Source organism: Epinephelus fuscoguttatus, linkage group LG11 (assembly GCF_011397635.1).
Source record: "Epinephelus fuscoguttatus linkage group LG11, E.fuscoguttatus.final_Chr_v1".
NCBI lineage: Eukaryota > Metazoa > Chordata > Actinopteri > Perciformes > Serranidae > Epinephelus > Epinephelus fuscoguttatus.
The window spans coordinates 10,089,126-10,105,709 of record NC_064762.1 but is presented as its reverse complement, the minus strand read 5'-3'; the positions used below and the strand labels follow the sequence as shown (position 1 = coordinate 10,105,709).

At 42.8% G+C, this 16,584-nt stretch overlaps 1 protein-coding gene across 2 annotated transcripts in view; it reads right to left on the bottom strand.

Moving 5' to 3' along the window:
* The window catches only part of adgrg6 (adhesion G protein-coupled receptor G6), a 144,533-nt gene extending 134,075 nt beyond the window's left edge, over nt 1–10,458 (bottom strand). For both annotated transcript variants that reach the window (XM_049590102.1, XM_049590103.1), the window contains exon 1: nt 10,142–10,458. In XM_049590102.1, the coding sequence (XP_049446059.1) occupies nt 10,142–10,143 (2 nt within the window). In that variant the 5' untranslated portion in view covers nt 10,144–10,458. The remainder of the gene's footprint in view (nt 1–10,141) is intronic.
* Between the last annotated feature and the right edge of the window lie 6,126 nt (nt 10,459–16,584).

Here is a 16,584-nt window from a genome sequence, read left to right as displayed (position 1 = left end):
GCCTGGTGGCATCAGGGGGAAACGCAGCAGGACACCAATGCAAGTTAAGGCGGCGAAAGTCCAAGGGTCCATCCCAAGTCTCTTATTTTTATACTGCTACTGCTTCGAGGTCCGCCATCTTCTAAGCCGTCCCAAGTCTCTTATTTGTGCAGCGAGGAGGTAGCGCTAGGAGCTAGCAGCAAGCTGTAAGCAGCTACGAGCTAGGACGGTCGAGAGCTTTCTATCCGGAACAATTTTTCAGCTGAACGCCGTGACGTATAAATACCCGCCCTCTACATCTGGCACATTTGAACGAGATGGCAGAGAAACAGTACAAGAGTAAGTACCCGTTACACGCATTCTTTGCAATGAATCGCTGACTATGTTGGATGATGGTGAGTTAATTGAATGATAGTGCTCATCACAGTGACAGTGGAATAGCAGGGCTACAGACCGTTCTTTAATTGCACAAACTTTGAGAAATGACTCAATAATAATGGTAATGCATGCAAAAGTGTGTGACCAGAGTCATGACGGCGGGGGGTGGGGGTTACTGTTTTGGTCAGCAAATATAATGCGACTTGGATGTACCCATAGTAACACCAGATGCTGGCTGCTTTACGGAGCAGATCCAGCGGTGCCGGCGTCATCAGGAATGGATGTCGCTTCACGTGACGCTTCAGTGGAAAGGACGTCTCATGTCTCTTAAACCGACAATGCTCGCTCATCACTCCTAGCGCTAGCTCCTCGCGGTTTTTCCTGGGTGGGAGGAGCTAAACAGCTAGCAAAGTCAGCTAGGTAAGATAACTAGCAGTAATTTAAGAGACTTGGGACGGACCCCAAGTGGGGTAGGCGTGAGGAATGGAGAATGGGTCCACCAACCAGCGACTTTCACCCAGGAGGCCGGTGTTCACTTCCTGTAAGATTGTAAAGTCAAACCCTGTTCTTTTTTCCTAAACCCAACCAAGTGTGTGTGTCGTCAAAGGAAAAAAGCGTCAACTCACAGTGTTGTACTGATGTAGCGCTTGTATTTTGAAAGAGACTGTATGCAAACTGTACATTTCCTGATATAATATTTTTACAAATAAAACCCTAACTTGTATCTATTGTACTTACAACAGGTTAATCATCACTGGTCACCATCACCTCCTCCCACTGACTGATTACTTTTAATTTAACTGTGCTCGTCTCAGTGCGTGTGTGTGTGCGCACGGCTCTGCAACCCCGCCTGTGTGTGTGTGTGTGTGTGTGTGTGTAAGATAATTATTTCCTGGGTGCTGATGCATGACAATAATGAAGATGATGTTGATTCAGAGTCGCAGCAGGATGTGCTCTGGTTGTAGAGCGGATGTTTGTTGTTCACTATTGTTTCATCTGTGTGGCTGTGGGCCCGGCCTGTTGTGTGTGTGTGTGTGTGTGGGAGCACAGGGGTTAATCTGAGTGAGTGTATATCACTGTGTGCAACATGCACATGATGGTGTGGGGCCAAATTAGTGTTCTGTGACGTTACGTAATACTCATACATCACTACATTAGTTAGGGACAAATAAGCAGCCCACAGTACCAGCAGTGAGCAGTGTGGAGCTCTTTAAGCTCAGGAGCAGCTCCACACTGACATTATGTAGCCACATTAGCATTAGCAGTTAGCGGGCCAAAGGTCAGAGGTCACCGTATCCAGACAACATGAAAATAAGGCCGTTGCTAGGCAGTAAAGTGACATCATCAGTGTAGAATCTCCTCTGCTTCAACACATTTCCACCCAGACCACAGCGGAGCAGATCTAAATGTTGTGTTTGGTGTTGTCGTTGGCTCGTCGTCACCTGGCTGAGATGACTTCGACATATCTAAGCGTCAGCAGACTGTAAAACACAGAGCTGAGAGCTGTGTGATGTTGAAGGAAGAAATCACAGTCAACACAGCGACAACTCAAACTCTACTCCTCCCGAAGACTCGCTGAGTTACAGCATCAGGCAGCTCCACACTGTGAGTCAGACGACAGAGGGACGCTTCAAAGGAGGGAGAGCAACAACAAGTCCTTCAACTCATGAGACCACCACATGTTCATTCCCTCAAATACAAGTCATAGAAGTGTTTCCAAAATTAGCGCCCCTACAGGTAGAGGACAGAAAAGCTCGTATACGACTACTAAAATTCGCAGTTTTGTGCTGAACACGTGACGATCACAGTTGCACATGGTTAGCAGGGATGCAAAATGTGTCAGGCCGATGATGGGACATTATTATTAACATGCATTATCCAGGTAATTAAAATTACAGCCAATAAATAGCGCAGATAATATGAAGCCAGACTGCTTTCATTGACTTAACAAGGGCAGCATCTACACACCGACACAGTGGGTGGAGTTACATGTGCCTTTAATCTTGGTTTGTGAGTCGTCAGTAAACACAGAGAAGAAGAAGAACAAGCTCCAGAGGAAGACAACAGGATTGCACCGACCGATTTGAGACCGCAAGACCTCTGTGAGACACAGCGCTGAAGGACCGTCTGCAGAGTGTTAGCACGAGCTAATCAGCAGCAGCAGAGTTCATCTGTGTTATCAAACTTATTAATAACCACTCGCCATGTGATGCAGCGCTATTCTACTTGGTAGTTGTAGGCTAGTCTGTTGTGGGATGATGAGACGGCGCCTGATGTCAGTTTGATTTGGTTCAGTCAGAGCTGGGGCTGTCTGACCCTCGGGTGACACAAACTACAGGTAATACACAAAAATATAAAATTATCGGTGATCGTATCAGTTGCAAAAATCCATATTGGTGCAGCCCTGGTGGTTAGGTTTAAAAAAAAAAAAAAGTTACATTATTTTTGTAACGTAACATGACATGAATATATCTCGTGAGTGCTGAGTGTGCAGCAACCGTATGTGAATTGTGTAACGTTACATTAAAACAACACTGACTTGTGGTTTCACACGGGACACAAACTGCGGCCTCTTGATTAAAAGTCTCAGGTCCTGCTGAGGATGGGTTGACATGGAGTTAGCTGAAGCCTGATGCGTCTCATAAAGACGCTAAAGGGTCAGAGTTGATATCACACACGGGGGGGAGGAGGGGGCAAAAATACATCAAAATGTATTTTGATACAAAATACCCCTCAAATAAATATATCAAAATAAAATACATGTATTTTTTATTTTCAAATACAGAAAATACTTTTTTTTCTTTTTCTTTTTAGCAGCGACCCGCAGCTCTATAGGTCACTCTGTCGGTTGGTCAGTTGGTCCACAAAGCTTTTCTTGAATAACTCAATAAATCCTTGACCAAAAATGCTCAAAATTTGCACACTGCAACTAGAGACCATGAGTAACTACATCATAAAGAATGCCCACGATTCGTCCATAGGTGGCACTATACTAACCAATTCAAATCTTTTTGTGAATAACTCAAAAAGTCCTTGACCAAGAATGCTCAAAATTTACATGCTGCAATTAGAGACCACAAGTAACTATGCCAGAAAGAACAACCATGATTCATCCATTAATGACAGTAGCAAATCTGGTCGCAGCTATTGCAAATCTGCGCTTGTTTTCTCACAGTTTCGCATGACAATCTGTTGAACTTGGGAGACGTGAGCAGCAAGGTAGTCTACTGGTAGTGTGGGTCCATCCACGTGAGCAGCATGCCTGGCAAGTCTAGTCTAGCTGTGCTGTGAACTGTCCACCAACGGTCTAGCTAAACAGCAGCAAGATACTGGAGCTAGTTAACTTGTTTGCTGTCTAACTCGGAGCCTTTGGAGCCCTGTGTTCAACTTTTTCAAATGAAAAAGAGAAAAAAAAGCTAGGGACATGTAAGCTACCCTAAAATATTATTTACTGATTCAGATTTAGATTCAGACAACTTGACTGATCCCACGTGAGGCAATTAATATGTAGCATACTCATCTCAGGCATCAACCACAACAACATACAATTTCCTATGTTATGCACAGTCCAGTATAACAGACCACTGGGTCATTGAAAAAAAACATATAGATAAAATATTTTTTTTTAAAAAAAATAAGTAAAAAATATTGTTACATCCAATATTATAAGAATGTGTAGCTTGTTATTTTTGTTTTTTGATTTGTGGAGAAAGTATTTTGAGTACTTTAAATACAAAATTACTCCACTCAAAAGTATTTTGTTGCAAATTACATTTGCTTTTTATCGGCCTTATCAAATATAAATTACAAAATACTCTGACCTCTTCAAAACAAATTCATTTAGAAATGATTGATAATAAAACACGAACGGCAGCTGTGATTTGGTGGGTCCATGTCATTGGTTCGACAGCCCATTGGTTCGACATCCCATTAGTCCGACTGTCCGCGGTGCTGAACGGCTCGCGGCAGGCGTATGGTGCGCCGCGACCGGCTTGAGGCGAAGCACATAAGGCAGCTTATGTGTTTGTCACTTTCTTTTTCATTTTAACCCACACCATGATCTTTTCCTGACCCTAACCAAGTGTTTTTTGTGCCTAAACCTAACCAGACCTTAACCACAGGGCATCATGATGATTTCGGAACGGACTTCGGAACAATGACTTTAATATGGTCAGAACAATGGGCTGTCGAACCAATGGGCAGTTCCCGATTTGGTGAACTTCAAGTAGACCAGCAGCAGTGTTGTAATAATATTCCAGTAACGAGTAGTGTAACTAATTACTGATGAAATTTCAGTGATATTATTACAGTTACTCCAAAACCAAACAACTTGTTATTTTGTTATCATGTTAGCAAGTTAGCTGGAGATGTTACCTCAGCAGCTGGAAATATTCCCACTACTTTGATTTTGTCAGGAGGAAATATGACAAGAACTCTGCTGCTGCAGGTAGTCGCACTAAAACTCTTCCCACTGCAAAAAGCACGTCCTCAAACGTCTGGTCTGAAACACCTCAGCTACTACGACCAACAGCACAACAATATGAAGCTCCAGGAAATACACCCCACCGAAGGTGAGCACTCCTCGGCTGCAGAGGTGGGCTGTAGCTCTGCACTGGCTAAACAACCCAAACTGGATTTTAGTCGGCAGCGAGTAATGAGTAAAGTTAAAATATTACTTTTGAAAAGACTATTATATTTTTCAGAGTAACGAGCCCGACACTGCTCAACACGTTAATCCTTTCATCCAGAGACGTGATGACAGGTTCTGACCTGCTGCAGTAAAGTTTGGTCTTAAAGTCCTGAAAGTTTGAAGTCATCAGTGTTTGTCTGCGGAGCAACAGATGAGCCGAGTGTGAGTGAAAAAGTGTCAGCTGTACGTTCGCTCATCAAACTGATGAATTATTCAGCTCATGTCAGACTGACATTAAAACAGGACGAGGTGAGGAAAGTAAAAGCAGACGAGGACTGAGGAGGGAAGTTTGAGCCTCCCTGAGCTTTTGATTAAATCTAGTTTTACTCTCTTTACATTTGAAGGGAACTCTGAGCGAGCGCATCATAAATATGGAAAGCAGAGAGAACAGGACTCGATTTAATTTCATCGTCCAGCTCCGTCGCGTCCAGCGCTGCAAATTCATGCAGCTCCTGACATTAAAGAAAACTCGCCTCTTTGTCAACTCGTGCGTCTTGTTTCCTTGTTTCCCCTCCTCCCGCCTCCGCCTGCAGTATGGAAATGGGAGTGAATGACAAGCAGAGCGAGGTCAGCGAACAAGGCCGCGGACACGACCACATAAAGAGAGCGATTCATGTGTCTGCAGGGCTGGACGGCAGCCGCCTCGAGTCAGACATTTTGTGGCCCACAAGTGCTGGATCACACAATCACACCATCACACTGCTGAGAGCTCCAGAACAAAAAACTCTGACATTCCCCTTTAAATCAAGAAAAAGAGCTTTGACAGAGTCGTTACAACAGTTCTGTTCCTCGCGCCCTTCACACTCCCTCCTGCTTGTCTCCTTCCACTGCTGCTTCAGTTCTGACGTGTTTTTGATCTCTTTGATTCTTAGAAACGTCTCTCAGAAGTTAAACAGAAGTTATTTCATTTAGATTACGATCAGAGTCTGTGATTTGTCATCCATATGGATTACACTGCGTTGGTGTAATTAGTCTGCCTCACTGTCAACTGCTGCTCTCTAATCAGATGTGGAGGTGGAGGAAGAAGTGATGGGACTCTGCCCTCGTCTCTGAGGCGTTGGCGGAGGTCTGAGCTCCACACTGAGCCCCCTGGTTTCAAATCTGAAGCCAAACTTCCTGTCAAACATGTGGCTGTAAATCTGTGTGAACGACAATGTGAGTGTATTTACATGAACCTGCTCCCCTCCACCCCCTCACAACATGGGGACAGAATAATGAAAGCTAAGCAGCAGCATGTTTGGGTGCGTCTGTGCTCAAAATACAGTTTGGAAGAATTTAATAGAAGTCCGCACCGAGAACGATAAAGACGTGAGCGTCCACACTGATGAACAATAACGTTCTGTAAACAGTGGCGTGAGCTCCTCCTGTGTCAGCAACTTAGGACTAGAATCACCGCCCTGTGGTTGCATGACTCCGCCCACCAGTCCCGTGTCTCTGACAGTCTCCATCCATGTCAGTGAAAACATAGATGCTTCACACACAGAAGATCTATACAATCAGCACAGTTTCAAGATTAGAGTCACCAATTCAGTATCTATTAATTCTTCAAGCATGGCCAAAAACCTGATTTGTGAGGTCACAGTGACCTTTGACCTTCGACCACCAAATTCTAATCAATGTATCCTTGACTCACGAGCCTGGTCTCACTTCAAAGTCGTCAAAATCCGGTGCTTGGGCAGTGACATGTGACGTCAGAAACCAATGAGAAAGGTGTCCTTTAACATCAGCATGATACGCAGTGGTTGCCGCTATAGTTTAATGGCGCTCGGCGGTGTCAGGGGTGTGGCGGGACAAGGACAAATGTCAAGGCGGTAACAGTCCGAATGGGGCGGGCGGATGGGAGGGGTGGTGGATGGGTCCAACAAACACTGACTTTGACCCAAGAGAGCGGTGTTCGTGTCCCGTAAGATTGTTTTTTTTCCTGAACCCAACCACGTGTTTATTGTTGTACCCATCTAGTGCTTTTATTTTGAAAGAGACTGTATGCAAACATTAAATTTCCTGTGAAAACATAAGTGTATTTTGAAATAAGGGAACATCAACAACCAACTCACCCAGAGTACCTTGCACATCGTATGACCAAAACGTCAATGTGACGAGGTCGGAGCGAGAATGCATGTGACTCAAAGTTGATGTTTGTGCCAAAATTGAAAAGATCCCCTCAAGATGTTCTTGAGATATCACATTCACAAGATTGAGAGGGAGGCAAGGTCACAGTGACCTTCGAACTTTGACCACCAAAATCTATTCAGTTCATCGCTGAACATTTGTGCCAAATTTAGAAAAATTCTCTCAAGGCATTCTCGACATATTGAGTTCACAAGAATAAGAGGGATACAAGGTCACACTGACCTTGACCTTTGACTACTGAAATCCATTCAGTTAATCACTGAGGCCGAGCAAACGTTTGTGCCAAATTTGAAGAATCTTAAGGTATTTTTGAAATATCACGCTCACAAGAATGAGACAGATGAGGTCACAGCGACCTTGACTTTTGACCTATGACCACCAAAATCTAATCACTTCATCCTCAAGTTGAAATGGACGTTTGTGCCAAATTTGAAGATATTCCCATGAGACATTCTTGAGATGTCATGCTCACAAGGATGGGATGGATGGACAGACAACCTGAAAACATAATGCCTCTGTCCTCGGCTATCACCGGCACGGAGGCATAAAAACAAAACTTTTTATGGCACAATCCTGGCAGGTATCTCACCTGGGTGTAACACCATCCACCATCCCCTCCACCTCCTGATAAAGGTCAGCTCATATAGCACATCACTTTATAAACGCTAATATGACTCATATGAAGAGTACAAATGTAACAGACTCACGGTTTACAGAAACGTACCACATCAACCTCTTTCTGGCGACTGCGCTGCCAAAACCTTTGTATCTCTTTCAAACCAAAGAGTCTGTGCAGCCTAAACATGCCGGAGGCGAACCTTTGTCCCAGGACCTCCACCCCTCCATCCACCTTCCTGTGAACCCAACATGTGTTTGTTAGTGGATTTAATCCCTGCAGACTCACAACTGCATCAACACGTTAACATGCTCGTCTCTGTTTCAGCTCCACTTTGAGCTTCAGCCAAAAAACAGGGTGGATTTTAAAACAATAATTTCACCTCATGCAGTTTTATGTTTCTCCATCTTGCTGCATGTTTTCACTGACTGCAGGGGCAATCAGGGGAATGCCTCCTCCTCCTCCTCAGAATAATGTCATCAGGATCAAACTCAACCTGCAGGTGGAGATCAGATCTCTCCCTTCACTTTAATTAAATCACATTCCTCTGACTCTCAGAAAGTTTCCATATATTCCATGTTATCACCTGTCAACTGTCCTCAGGTATCAGGGATACCCCCCTCACACACACACACACACACACACACACACACACACACACACACACACACACACACATTTCCTGTCAGCAGGATGTTATTTGACGTCACCACGCGTCTCCTTTTAAAGACATCTTGTTCAGTCGTCCACCTTCTGGGACCACAACATGTTTAGTGGGCGTATCACCTCTCAGGTTGTGTAACAGCTGGCAGAGACGGAGTCCTCCTTCAACAACGCTGCCTTTGATAAAGTCCGGCGTCCCTGTAGAGGACACTTCCAACGTCTTCTAATGAGCTGTTCAACATGATAACTCCCCGACAGGTATCTTCATCTCTCCGAAATGTTCCTTAAATGTTCCTTAAATGTTCACATACTGATTTTATTAAAGGATCGCTCCCCCCTGCAGTCTGTGACTCTACAGTTGATTCATATCATTCAGTACTGTGATAAAACATATTGTGATTTATTACCTCTTTTCAGCCACAAATCATGTCCCCCAAAGGAAAACTTTGCCCACATAAAAAGTGTACTGAATAAGATAACGTTTTCAGTCTGTTCATCTCACCTCACGTCTTTTTTTTTTTTTTGCAGCAAAATGTTTCTGGTGGACTGAAAAAGAAATGGATTTCATTATTCCAGCAGGCTGTGGACGTGGAAAGTCCATGACCAAATGTGGGCATGTGACGAGGTCGCAGTGAGGATGAGGTGGATATTACCACACAAAAATATTGGGATACTGCGCTGTACCAATTTCCCCCACCCTGTTAAATATAGTAATGTTACAGGAGCATACTGATAAATCACAGGATCAAATGTACATGAACTGAAGTTACAGTTAAATACAGTAATTTACAGAAGTACTCTGCTGAGTCACTGCGATCACAGTAACCAGCTGTAATTATGACTCAGTAACTTAGTGTGAAAGTGATGCAACCAGCAGCCAACACTGAACTGTAAATGCTCAGTTTGTGATTATCTGATATCTGTGATGTTATCTGCGCAGCAGAGTTGTGTGAGTGATATATGAAGGAGCAGCGAGAGAGCAGTGATGTCACTGACACAGATTGTAAACATGTGCAGCAGCTATAAGCTGCAGCCAACAGCATCATGGAAACAGCTCCTCTGCTCCTTCTCCGGCAGAGTTCAGCTCTCAGGTCACAAAGAAAAGACGCTGAACACGAATCTCTGCTTCTCTTTCCTCTCTCCCTCCAATTAAACTACAAGTTCAGCTCAAGCACAAAGTCACAACTTTTACTCTGCAATTAACGCGTCCTGGGAGCACTGGGAGAGGTGGGAGCACTGGGAGAGGTGGGAAGGGAGAAAACGCGGCTTCAGCAGAAAAGTTTCAAAAAACAAACTTTTTTTTGTTAATTAAAGTGTAAAAGCTCACAATTAAATTCAGAGTTTTAATGAATTCATTTGTGCGTTAAATGTCTGAAACACATTGTCGAGCTGCTGCGCGTCACTTTGGATCAACTTGGAAACAAACACTGAAGATGTGCGCGATGTTTGAGGAGCAGCAGGAGGAGCAGGAGGAACATCTCTCAGAGAAAGAAAACTGCAGACACTAAATGCTTTTATCATCTTGTTGCTTTTGCGCATTTTAATTTTATTAAATTAAGAATAAAATCTGCTGCTGGAGCAAAGACGCACCAAACATCCTCATGAGGATGTTCACTTGGTTCTGATGGAGACACCACCATCACCACCGTGACAAAGAAATATAAAGTATAAATATTAGGACTCACATGTGTTCACTGGAGCGGCCGCTGGTCCCCCTGCAGGATCATTCTCCCTCCTCAGTCCGAGGGAAGTTTTTTGGGGAGTCTGAAGTTTTTTTTCTCGCGCAGAAACTTTTGAGACTCCAAATGAGAACAATCCAAAATGCGCCCGGCCGACGCGTAAAAGTCTCCAAAGTTGGGAGACGGACAGAGACAGAGAGGCAGAGCGCGACTCTCCGGTCCGGTGGGTTCGCTTCACTGATCCGGACTCCCCGGCGGCGGCGGCGGTGTGAAGATGCTTCACTCAGAGAGAAGCTGCGGAGAGTTTGAGGCTCGGAGGCGAAGCGGAGTCAAGCTGGAACAGATGAAACAATGCACTTCCGGTCAAGGTGGAAAAACAATGAAGGGCCGGAATTTCAAAATAAAAGCAGTGAGACAAACTTCTTTATCTTCAGGTCAGAACTTTATTCCCCATTAAATTAGGAAAACCTAAAGAAGTCTGGTCTCATTTAAACACAGTGGTGGAAAGTAACTAAGTACTTTCAGTCAAGTACTGTAGGGGAGAGCGGGGTCAGTTGTTGCACTTTATTTTACTTTGATTTGAACCTCTCAAAGCTGAGTCCTTACAGGGATGGCTCAGATTTTTAAAGTGGGGTTGTACAAGGTGTTTATCTACCAACAGCTGATGTCAGTCAGCAGCCTCCAGTTTGGAGAAGCAGACTGGAGTGCGACACAAAAGCTCAACACTGCAACAAAACGTATCTACATCCATATCACTTAAAGTACATTAAGCAGGTAATACTTCTGCACCTTCACTTCAGTTACATTTTCAGTTCAGGACTTTCACTTGCAGTGTAGTATTTTTAGACCGTGGTGTTACTGCTTCTACTGAAGTTAAAGCTCTGAGTACTTCTTGTGGTACTGCCAAACTCTGTGAGGAGAAACTGTTCAAACAGGCGGAGTGAGAGTGTGTGTTTGGCTGCATCAGACAAACAGCTGACACATTAACCTCGCTCCTCTGACGTCGCTCAGCCAAACCAAACTGAGCCCGTCCTGATGAACGTGTTGTGATAAAGGTGGAGCACAAAGGAGAGACTGAAGTCAGCGGGAACAAAGAGCAGTGACTCATTTGCATTTAAACACAGATTTTCCTGCCTGATAAAACGCTGATAGAGGAGGCTGCACAGATTTACATCATGGAGGGAAAACTCCGCATCAGTCACTGTGTCTTTAAACCAAATCAGTCACCCACTGAATGTATACACACATTTTTCTTTTTAAATATGTTCATAAATTTTTACGGGCTCCAGAGCCACATGCGGCTCTGTGGCACCTCTCCAGTGGCTCCCTGTTTTGTTTTGTTTTGTTTTTAACATTTTAACATTCATTTCTCACCTTTGTAAACCTTAAGAACTTCTTACGAACACCTTTTCCTCTAAATTTGACCAAACCTCAGCAGCGAGTCTTGAGTCTCCCTAACGAGGTGAGTCTTGATTCCAAATCCAAAAAATACAGGGCGTGGACGGGTTTGTTTGCTTTTACCACCAGCGCTGCAAAGTTTACGTACCCAATAATCACAACGATCTCACTGCAGAGTCGCCACCTTGTGGTGAAACATATTAATGAAGCTCATTTTGACCTAATAGTCTGCATTACCTTCACATGAGGGTCAAATATGTTTTGTGGCTCCAGACAGATTTTCTTTTTAACTGTTTTGGTCAAAAAGGCCCTTTTGTTAGTAGTTAGTTTGTCGACCCGTCTTTGATAATTTCCTGTTCTGTCACATCACAAAACTTCTGCGTGAGACCACAGACAGCAGGTAAAACTAGCCGTCTCTATTTTGCACTCAAGGGAAGAAGTCAGCTTTAAACATGGCGTTGGGAAGGAGACACACGAGCTCTGTGAAATATCTTAACCTCTCTAACTCCGCCAGGATGTCGACGTCCTTGCCCCCCCCCCCCCCCCCCTCCTCCTCTGTTAAATGGTACCTCCCAGGCACACTACGTCATCAAACCATGTAATGTTTGGTATTGTCGGATTCAGGAAGCTCTCGACTTTTCAAAAATAACATCGTTTTTCTTTTATCTCTAATGTATTTCGCACCAGAGCAGCCTAAACACACAAAGTCCAAAATCGCGATGAGTGGTGACAAGTCATGTCATACCGTTTTTTGACGGGAAAAGTTAAAGGATTACTTGCGATCTTATGTGGAGCTGTTAGCGGGGACTTAGCTCTTTTATAAAAGGTAAGAGACTCACTCCTACCTCCTACTCGCTGAATGCTGTTTGATCACTGATAGTACTGTTTTGAAGCAGAGTGACCGACTTGTCATTTGGAGCTCCGCCTGGATCTTTTCATGGAAAAAACACTGTAGAATGGTCATACTTTGAGCAGTCTTCTTCAAATTTGAAACAAATGTTCATTGATAGTGTGCCTACAGCCCCACAGTGTCATTTACCTGCTCAGATGAAGCCACAGACAGTTATTCATCCTGAAAAACATTTTTTATTTTATTTTAGACAAAATCTTCAATTTTTTTTACTGACTTCAGAGGCCCATTACTCTGTCTCTGTATCACCTAGAGTGTTTCTGACACTTTCACAAGAAACACCAGAGAGTTTTCTTTCTGGCAAGACCTCATGCATGCATGTAGCCAGAGCGGTTCAGAAGCTACAGTCATTTTAATTTGGGTATGTCATTTTAGGCGTTTTCACTACAAAATGGGGGTGGAGTACTTAACTTGAATAGTTTAATTCTTTTACAAACACCATCTCAAATATCATCTGTGATATTGAGCTTCTTTTCTCACATTTCCCTTTAAGTGACGGGGGCCTGTAGCGCCACGCCCTTTGAGCTTATTATGAAACAAGCTTCCACCTGCAGTGAGAAAGGCTGCGTCTGTGCATGAGAGTTCCTCCTTTAAAGTGAGCCACACTGTGTCACTGACATGTTCCTTCATCACCAGGAACACACACACTTCAGTTTATTTCACACACCGTCCTGCTGACACTAACACTCACTGGTGCAGCAAATGTGGATTAACCCGCCACTGAAAATAGTCCCCAAAAAGTCACATTTTCCCTGTTTGTTAAACACCAATTGATGAAACTATATCTTTGTAAAGATCCACATCTTCAGTTGGAACCAATGGGCTCAGAGCTGAGAGACACAGACAGGATGTCAGACAATATTAGAGACGGACTAACACGAGAACATGTGAGTACAACAGAGGAGCTGACCACCACTCTGAAACACAACATTCTCACAGAGAGAACAGGATTATATAACGTCAATAAAAAGAAAACTTTGTGTCCCTGGCAGAAACGCTCTCAAAATAAATTCAGTTTTATGACAGAAGAGCGGAGTCAAAGCGCAGGAGGTGAAGAGAGGTCCTCAAGGTAAAATTAAATCAATATAATTTAAAAAAACTTGACAAGATGATTTATTTCTTCTTTAAATGGAGGCAAACGGTCAAACCGGTCAAGGAGAGCTAGCAAAAAGACTTTTAATTTGAAGAGCAGATAATTGAAAAGACAGATGCAGGAGGAACGAGGAGGACAGACGGCTGTCCGACTGTGTCCTCCTGCAGCTTCAGATAAACAAGTTCAATCAAATAGAAAAAATACAAAAATAAACTGAATAAATAAAGATTTTGGAGGGTTCAGAATCGACTGGATGAGTTTAGTTTCAAAGGAAATTACTGACAATCTGAAAACGTCTGATTCAACAGGACGACTGTGTTCAGCAGGGATTTGACGGTCAGTAGCTTAAAATAGTTTCAACATAAATAAAATGTTTCTTTAAAATTTGGAGATTATTTCAGGTCGTTGATTGAGCTCTACAATCAGTGGTGTTAGCTGTTACTGAGGTTGAATATTTTTGTCATTAACTCAAAGTGACATTTTTAACCCTGATTACAAGGAGAGACGTCCCTGAGAAGGGAAAAAGGCAAAGACGTCTTTTTTTAGTGACAGAAACTGATGTTCTGAAGAAACAACACAAAACCAAACATGCAGACCCGAAACAGTCCTGAGTGAGCAGTGAGCAGTGAGCAGGTGATCATGTGACGTTCGCCAAACACTGAGTTTTTTCCATCAGGGTCCATTAAAACTAAAAATACTCAACAAGCATTTATGGAATGAGAATCTTTGGATCAAAGATCCAAAAAACAGCAGAATGTTTTTTTATTTTTCCTCCAAATGTTTCAACGATGTCAAACTTCAGTTTGTCCTCAGATGGTTGAAACTACAGACGGGGAGATTAAAGGAACAGTGTGTCAGATTTCGGGGGATTCAGTAGCGTCTATCAGTGAGAACTGCAGATTGCAACCAGATGAAATAAAAAAACAACAGATCAGCTGGTTTAAAACAGTAAAAACACTGAATAAAGACGTTTCATGTTGAAAAAACCCCCCAGTGTTTTTCTGACGCTGCTCCTCGCAGTAAGATACATGCTAACGTCAGGAAATATTATATTACACACACTGCTACATGTTAACATCAGGAAAATGCTACATTACATACACTGCTACATATTGCTATATGCTATCATCAACATTATACTACACATACTGCTGCACACACTAACATCAGGAAAACATTAAATACACTGTTGCTACATGCTAATGTTGGGGAGACGTGACATTACACAAACTGCTACATGCAGCTACACGCTAACATCAGGGATATGTTCCAATACATACACTGCTACGTGTAGCTACACGCTAGCGTCAGAGAAACATTACATTTCATACACTGCTACATGTAGCCACATGCTAACATAAACCTCTCATCTTGTTGCTGATGTTGATTTCAGATCAGATTCCTGCTGAAACATGTCTGTTTGTGTTTAGAAGCTTTGCTGGTGATTTCTCATGGTACAAAGTGTTGCCGTTCTCCGTTACAGTCCAGCTGCAGTGACAATGAAGAGATGCAGAGATACAGACGACCTGTAAACGCTGACCAATCAGAGCAGACGGAGCTTTTTCAGGAAGGCGGGTCTTAAAGGGACAGGCGCTAAAACGAAGCACCTCAAACAGAGGATGGATACAGGTGTTTTTTGATGTTGTAGTAGAGACTAAAAATACAAGTCTCCTTTAAAACTGACAAACAAGATGAAGTAATGTCAGTATACTCCAGGCAAACCTTTTCACAGTGCAGTGACGGGTTGTGTAACAAGGTAAAGTTGTGGCTCGTGTGAAGTCGTGTTGATGAGTTTTGAGATGAGTTGAGACACTTTGAACTTCAGGTTTGTAACTTCCTGCTTCCTTCAGTGGCCTCAGAAAATATCACCATGAACTAAACTGGAAACACATGTCACTTTTCTCTGACCTCCATCAGACAGAACATCGACACACCCACACAGGATCAGTTACTGATCAACAACTCCCTGCTGTTATCAATAAGCACTGGATTAAAACTCATCTTTTTACAGATTGTTCAAATTTTAGTGTCTCATTCAGGCACGTCTGTGAATCTTATAAAAAGAAAGAGTAAATTTTCTATCAACTTTTACACAAAAGCTTTTTTTGATACAAAAACATAACTTTTCATTTTTATTAATCATGAACATGTAGATCAGCTGTTATCTTTCCCCCGGCAGCACAAAAGATCTATACAATCAGCACAGTTTCAAGATTAGAGTCACTAATTCGGTATCTGACCAAATGTCTACCCTTCTGTTCCTGAGATATGATGATGTCACAGTCAAGCTGACCTTTGACCTTTTGGATACAAAATGTCATCACTTCATTATTTTATCCTGTTAGACATTTGTGTAAAGATTTGTCATACTAAGTATATGAATACTTGAGTTATGGCCAAAAACACGTTTTGTGTTACAATGACCTATGACCACTAAATTCTAATCAGTTCATTCCAAGTGGATATTTGTGCCAAATAAAAAGAAATTCCCTCAAGGTGTTCAGATATATTATATTGCATTAGCGAAAATGCAACAGACGCAAGGTCACAGTGACCTTTGACCACCAAAATGTAATCAGCTCATCATTGAGTCCAAGTGAACTGTTTACAAAATTTAAAAAAAAATCCTCAAGGTATTCTTGAGATATGATGTTCAAAAGAATGAGACGAATGCAAGGTCACTGTGGCCTTGACCTTTGACCACTAAGTTCTAATCAGTTAATATGTGAGCCCAAGTTTGTTCCAAATTTGAGGAAATTCCCTCAAGTTGTTCTTGAGGTATCATATTCACGAGAATTAAGCGGATGCAAGGCCACTGTGACCTTGACCTTTGACCACAAATTTCCAATCACTTCATCCTTAACCTTAAGTGGATGTTTGTGCCCAATCTGAAGAAATTCCCTCAGGTTTTCTTGAGATGTTGTGTTCACAATAATAGGATGGACAGACGGACAACCTGCAAACATAACACACCAGAGTTGAAGCATAAAAACACAGCAGTTAACGTCTCCTCGCTCACAGTTCAGTAACTTCAGCCTGAAAACAGAG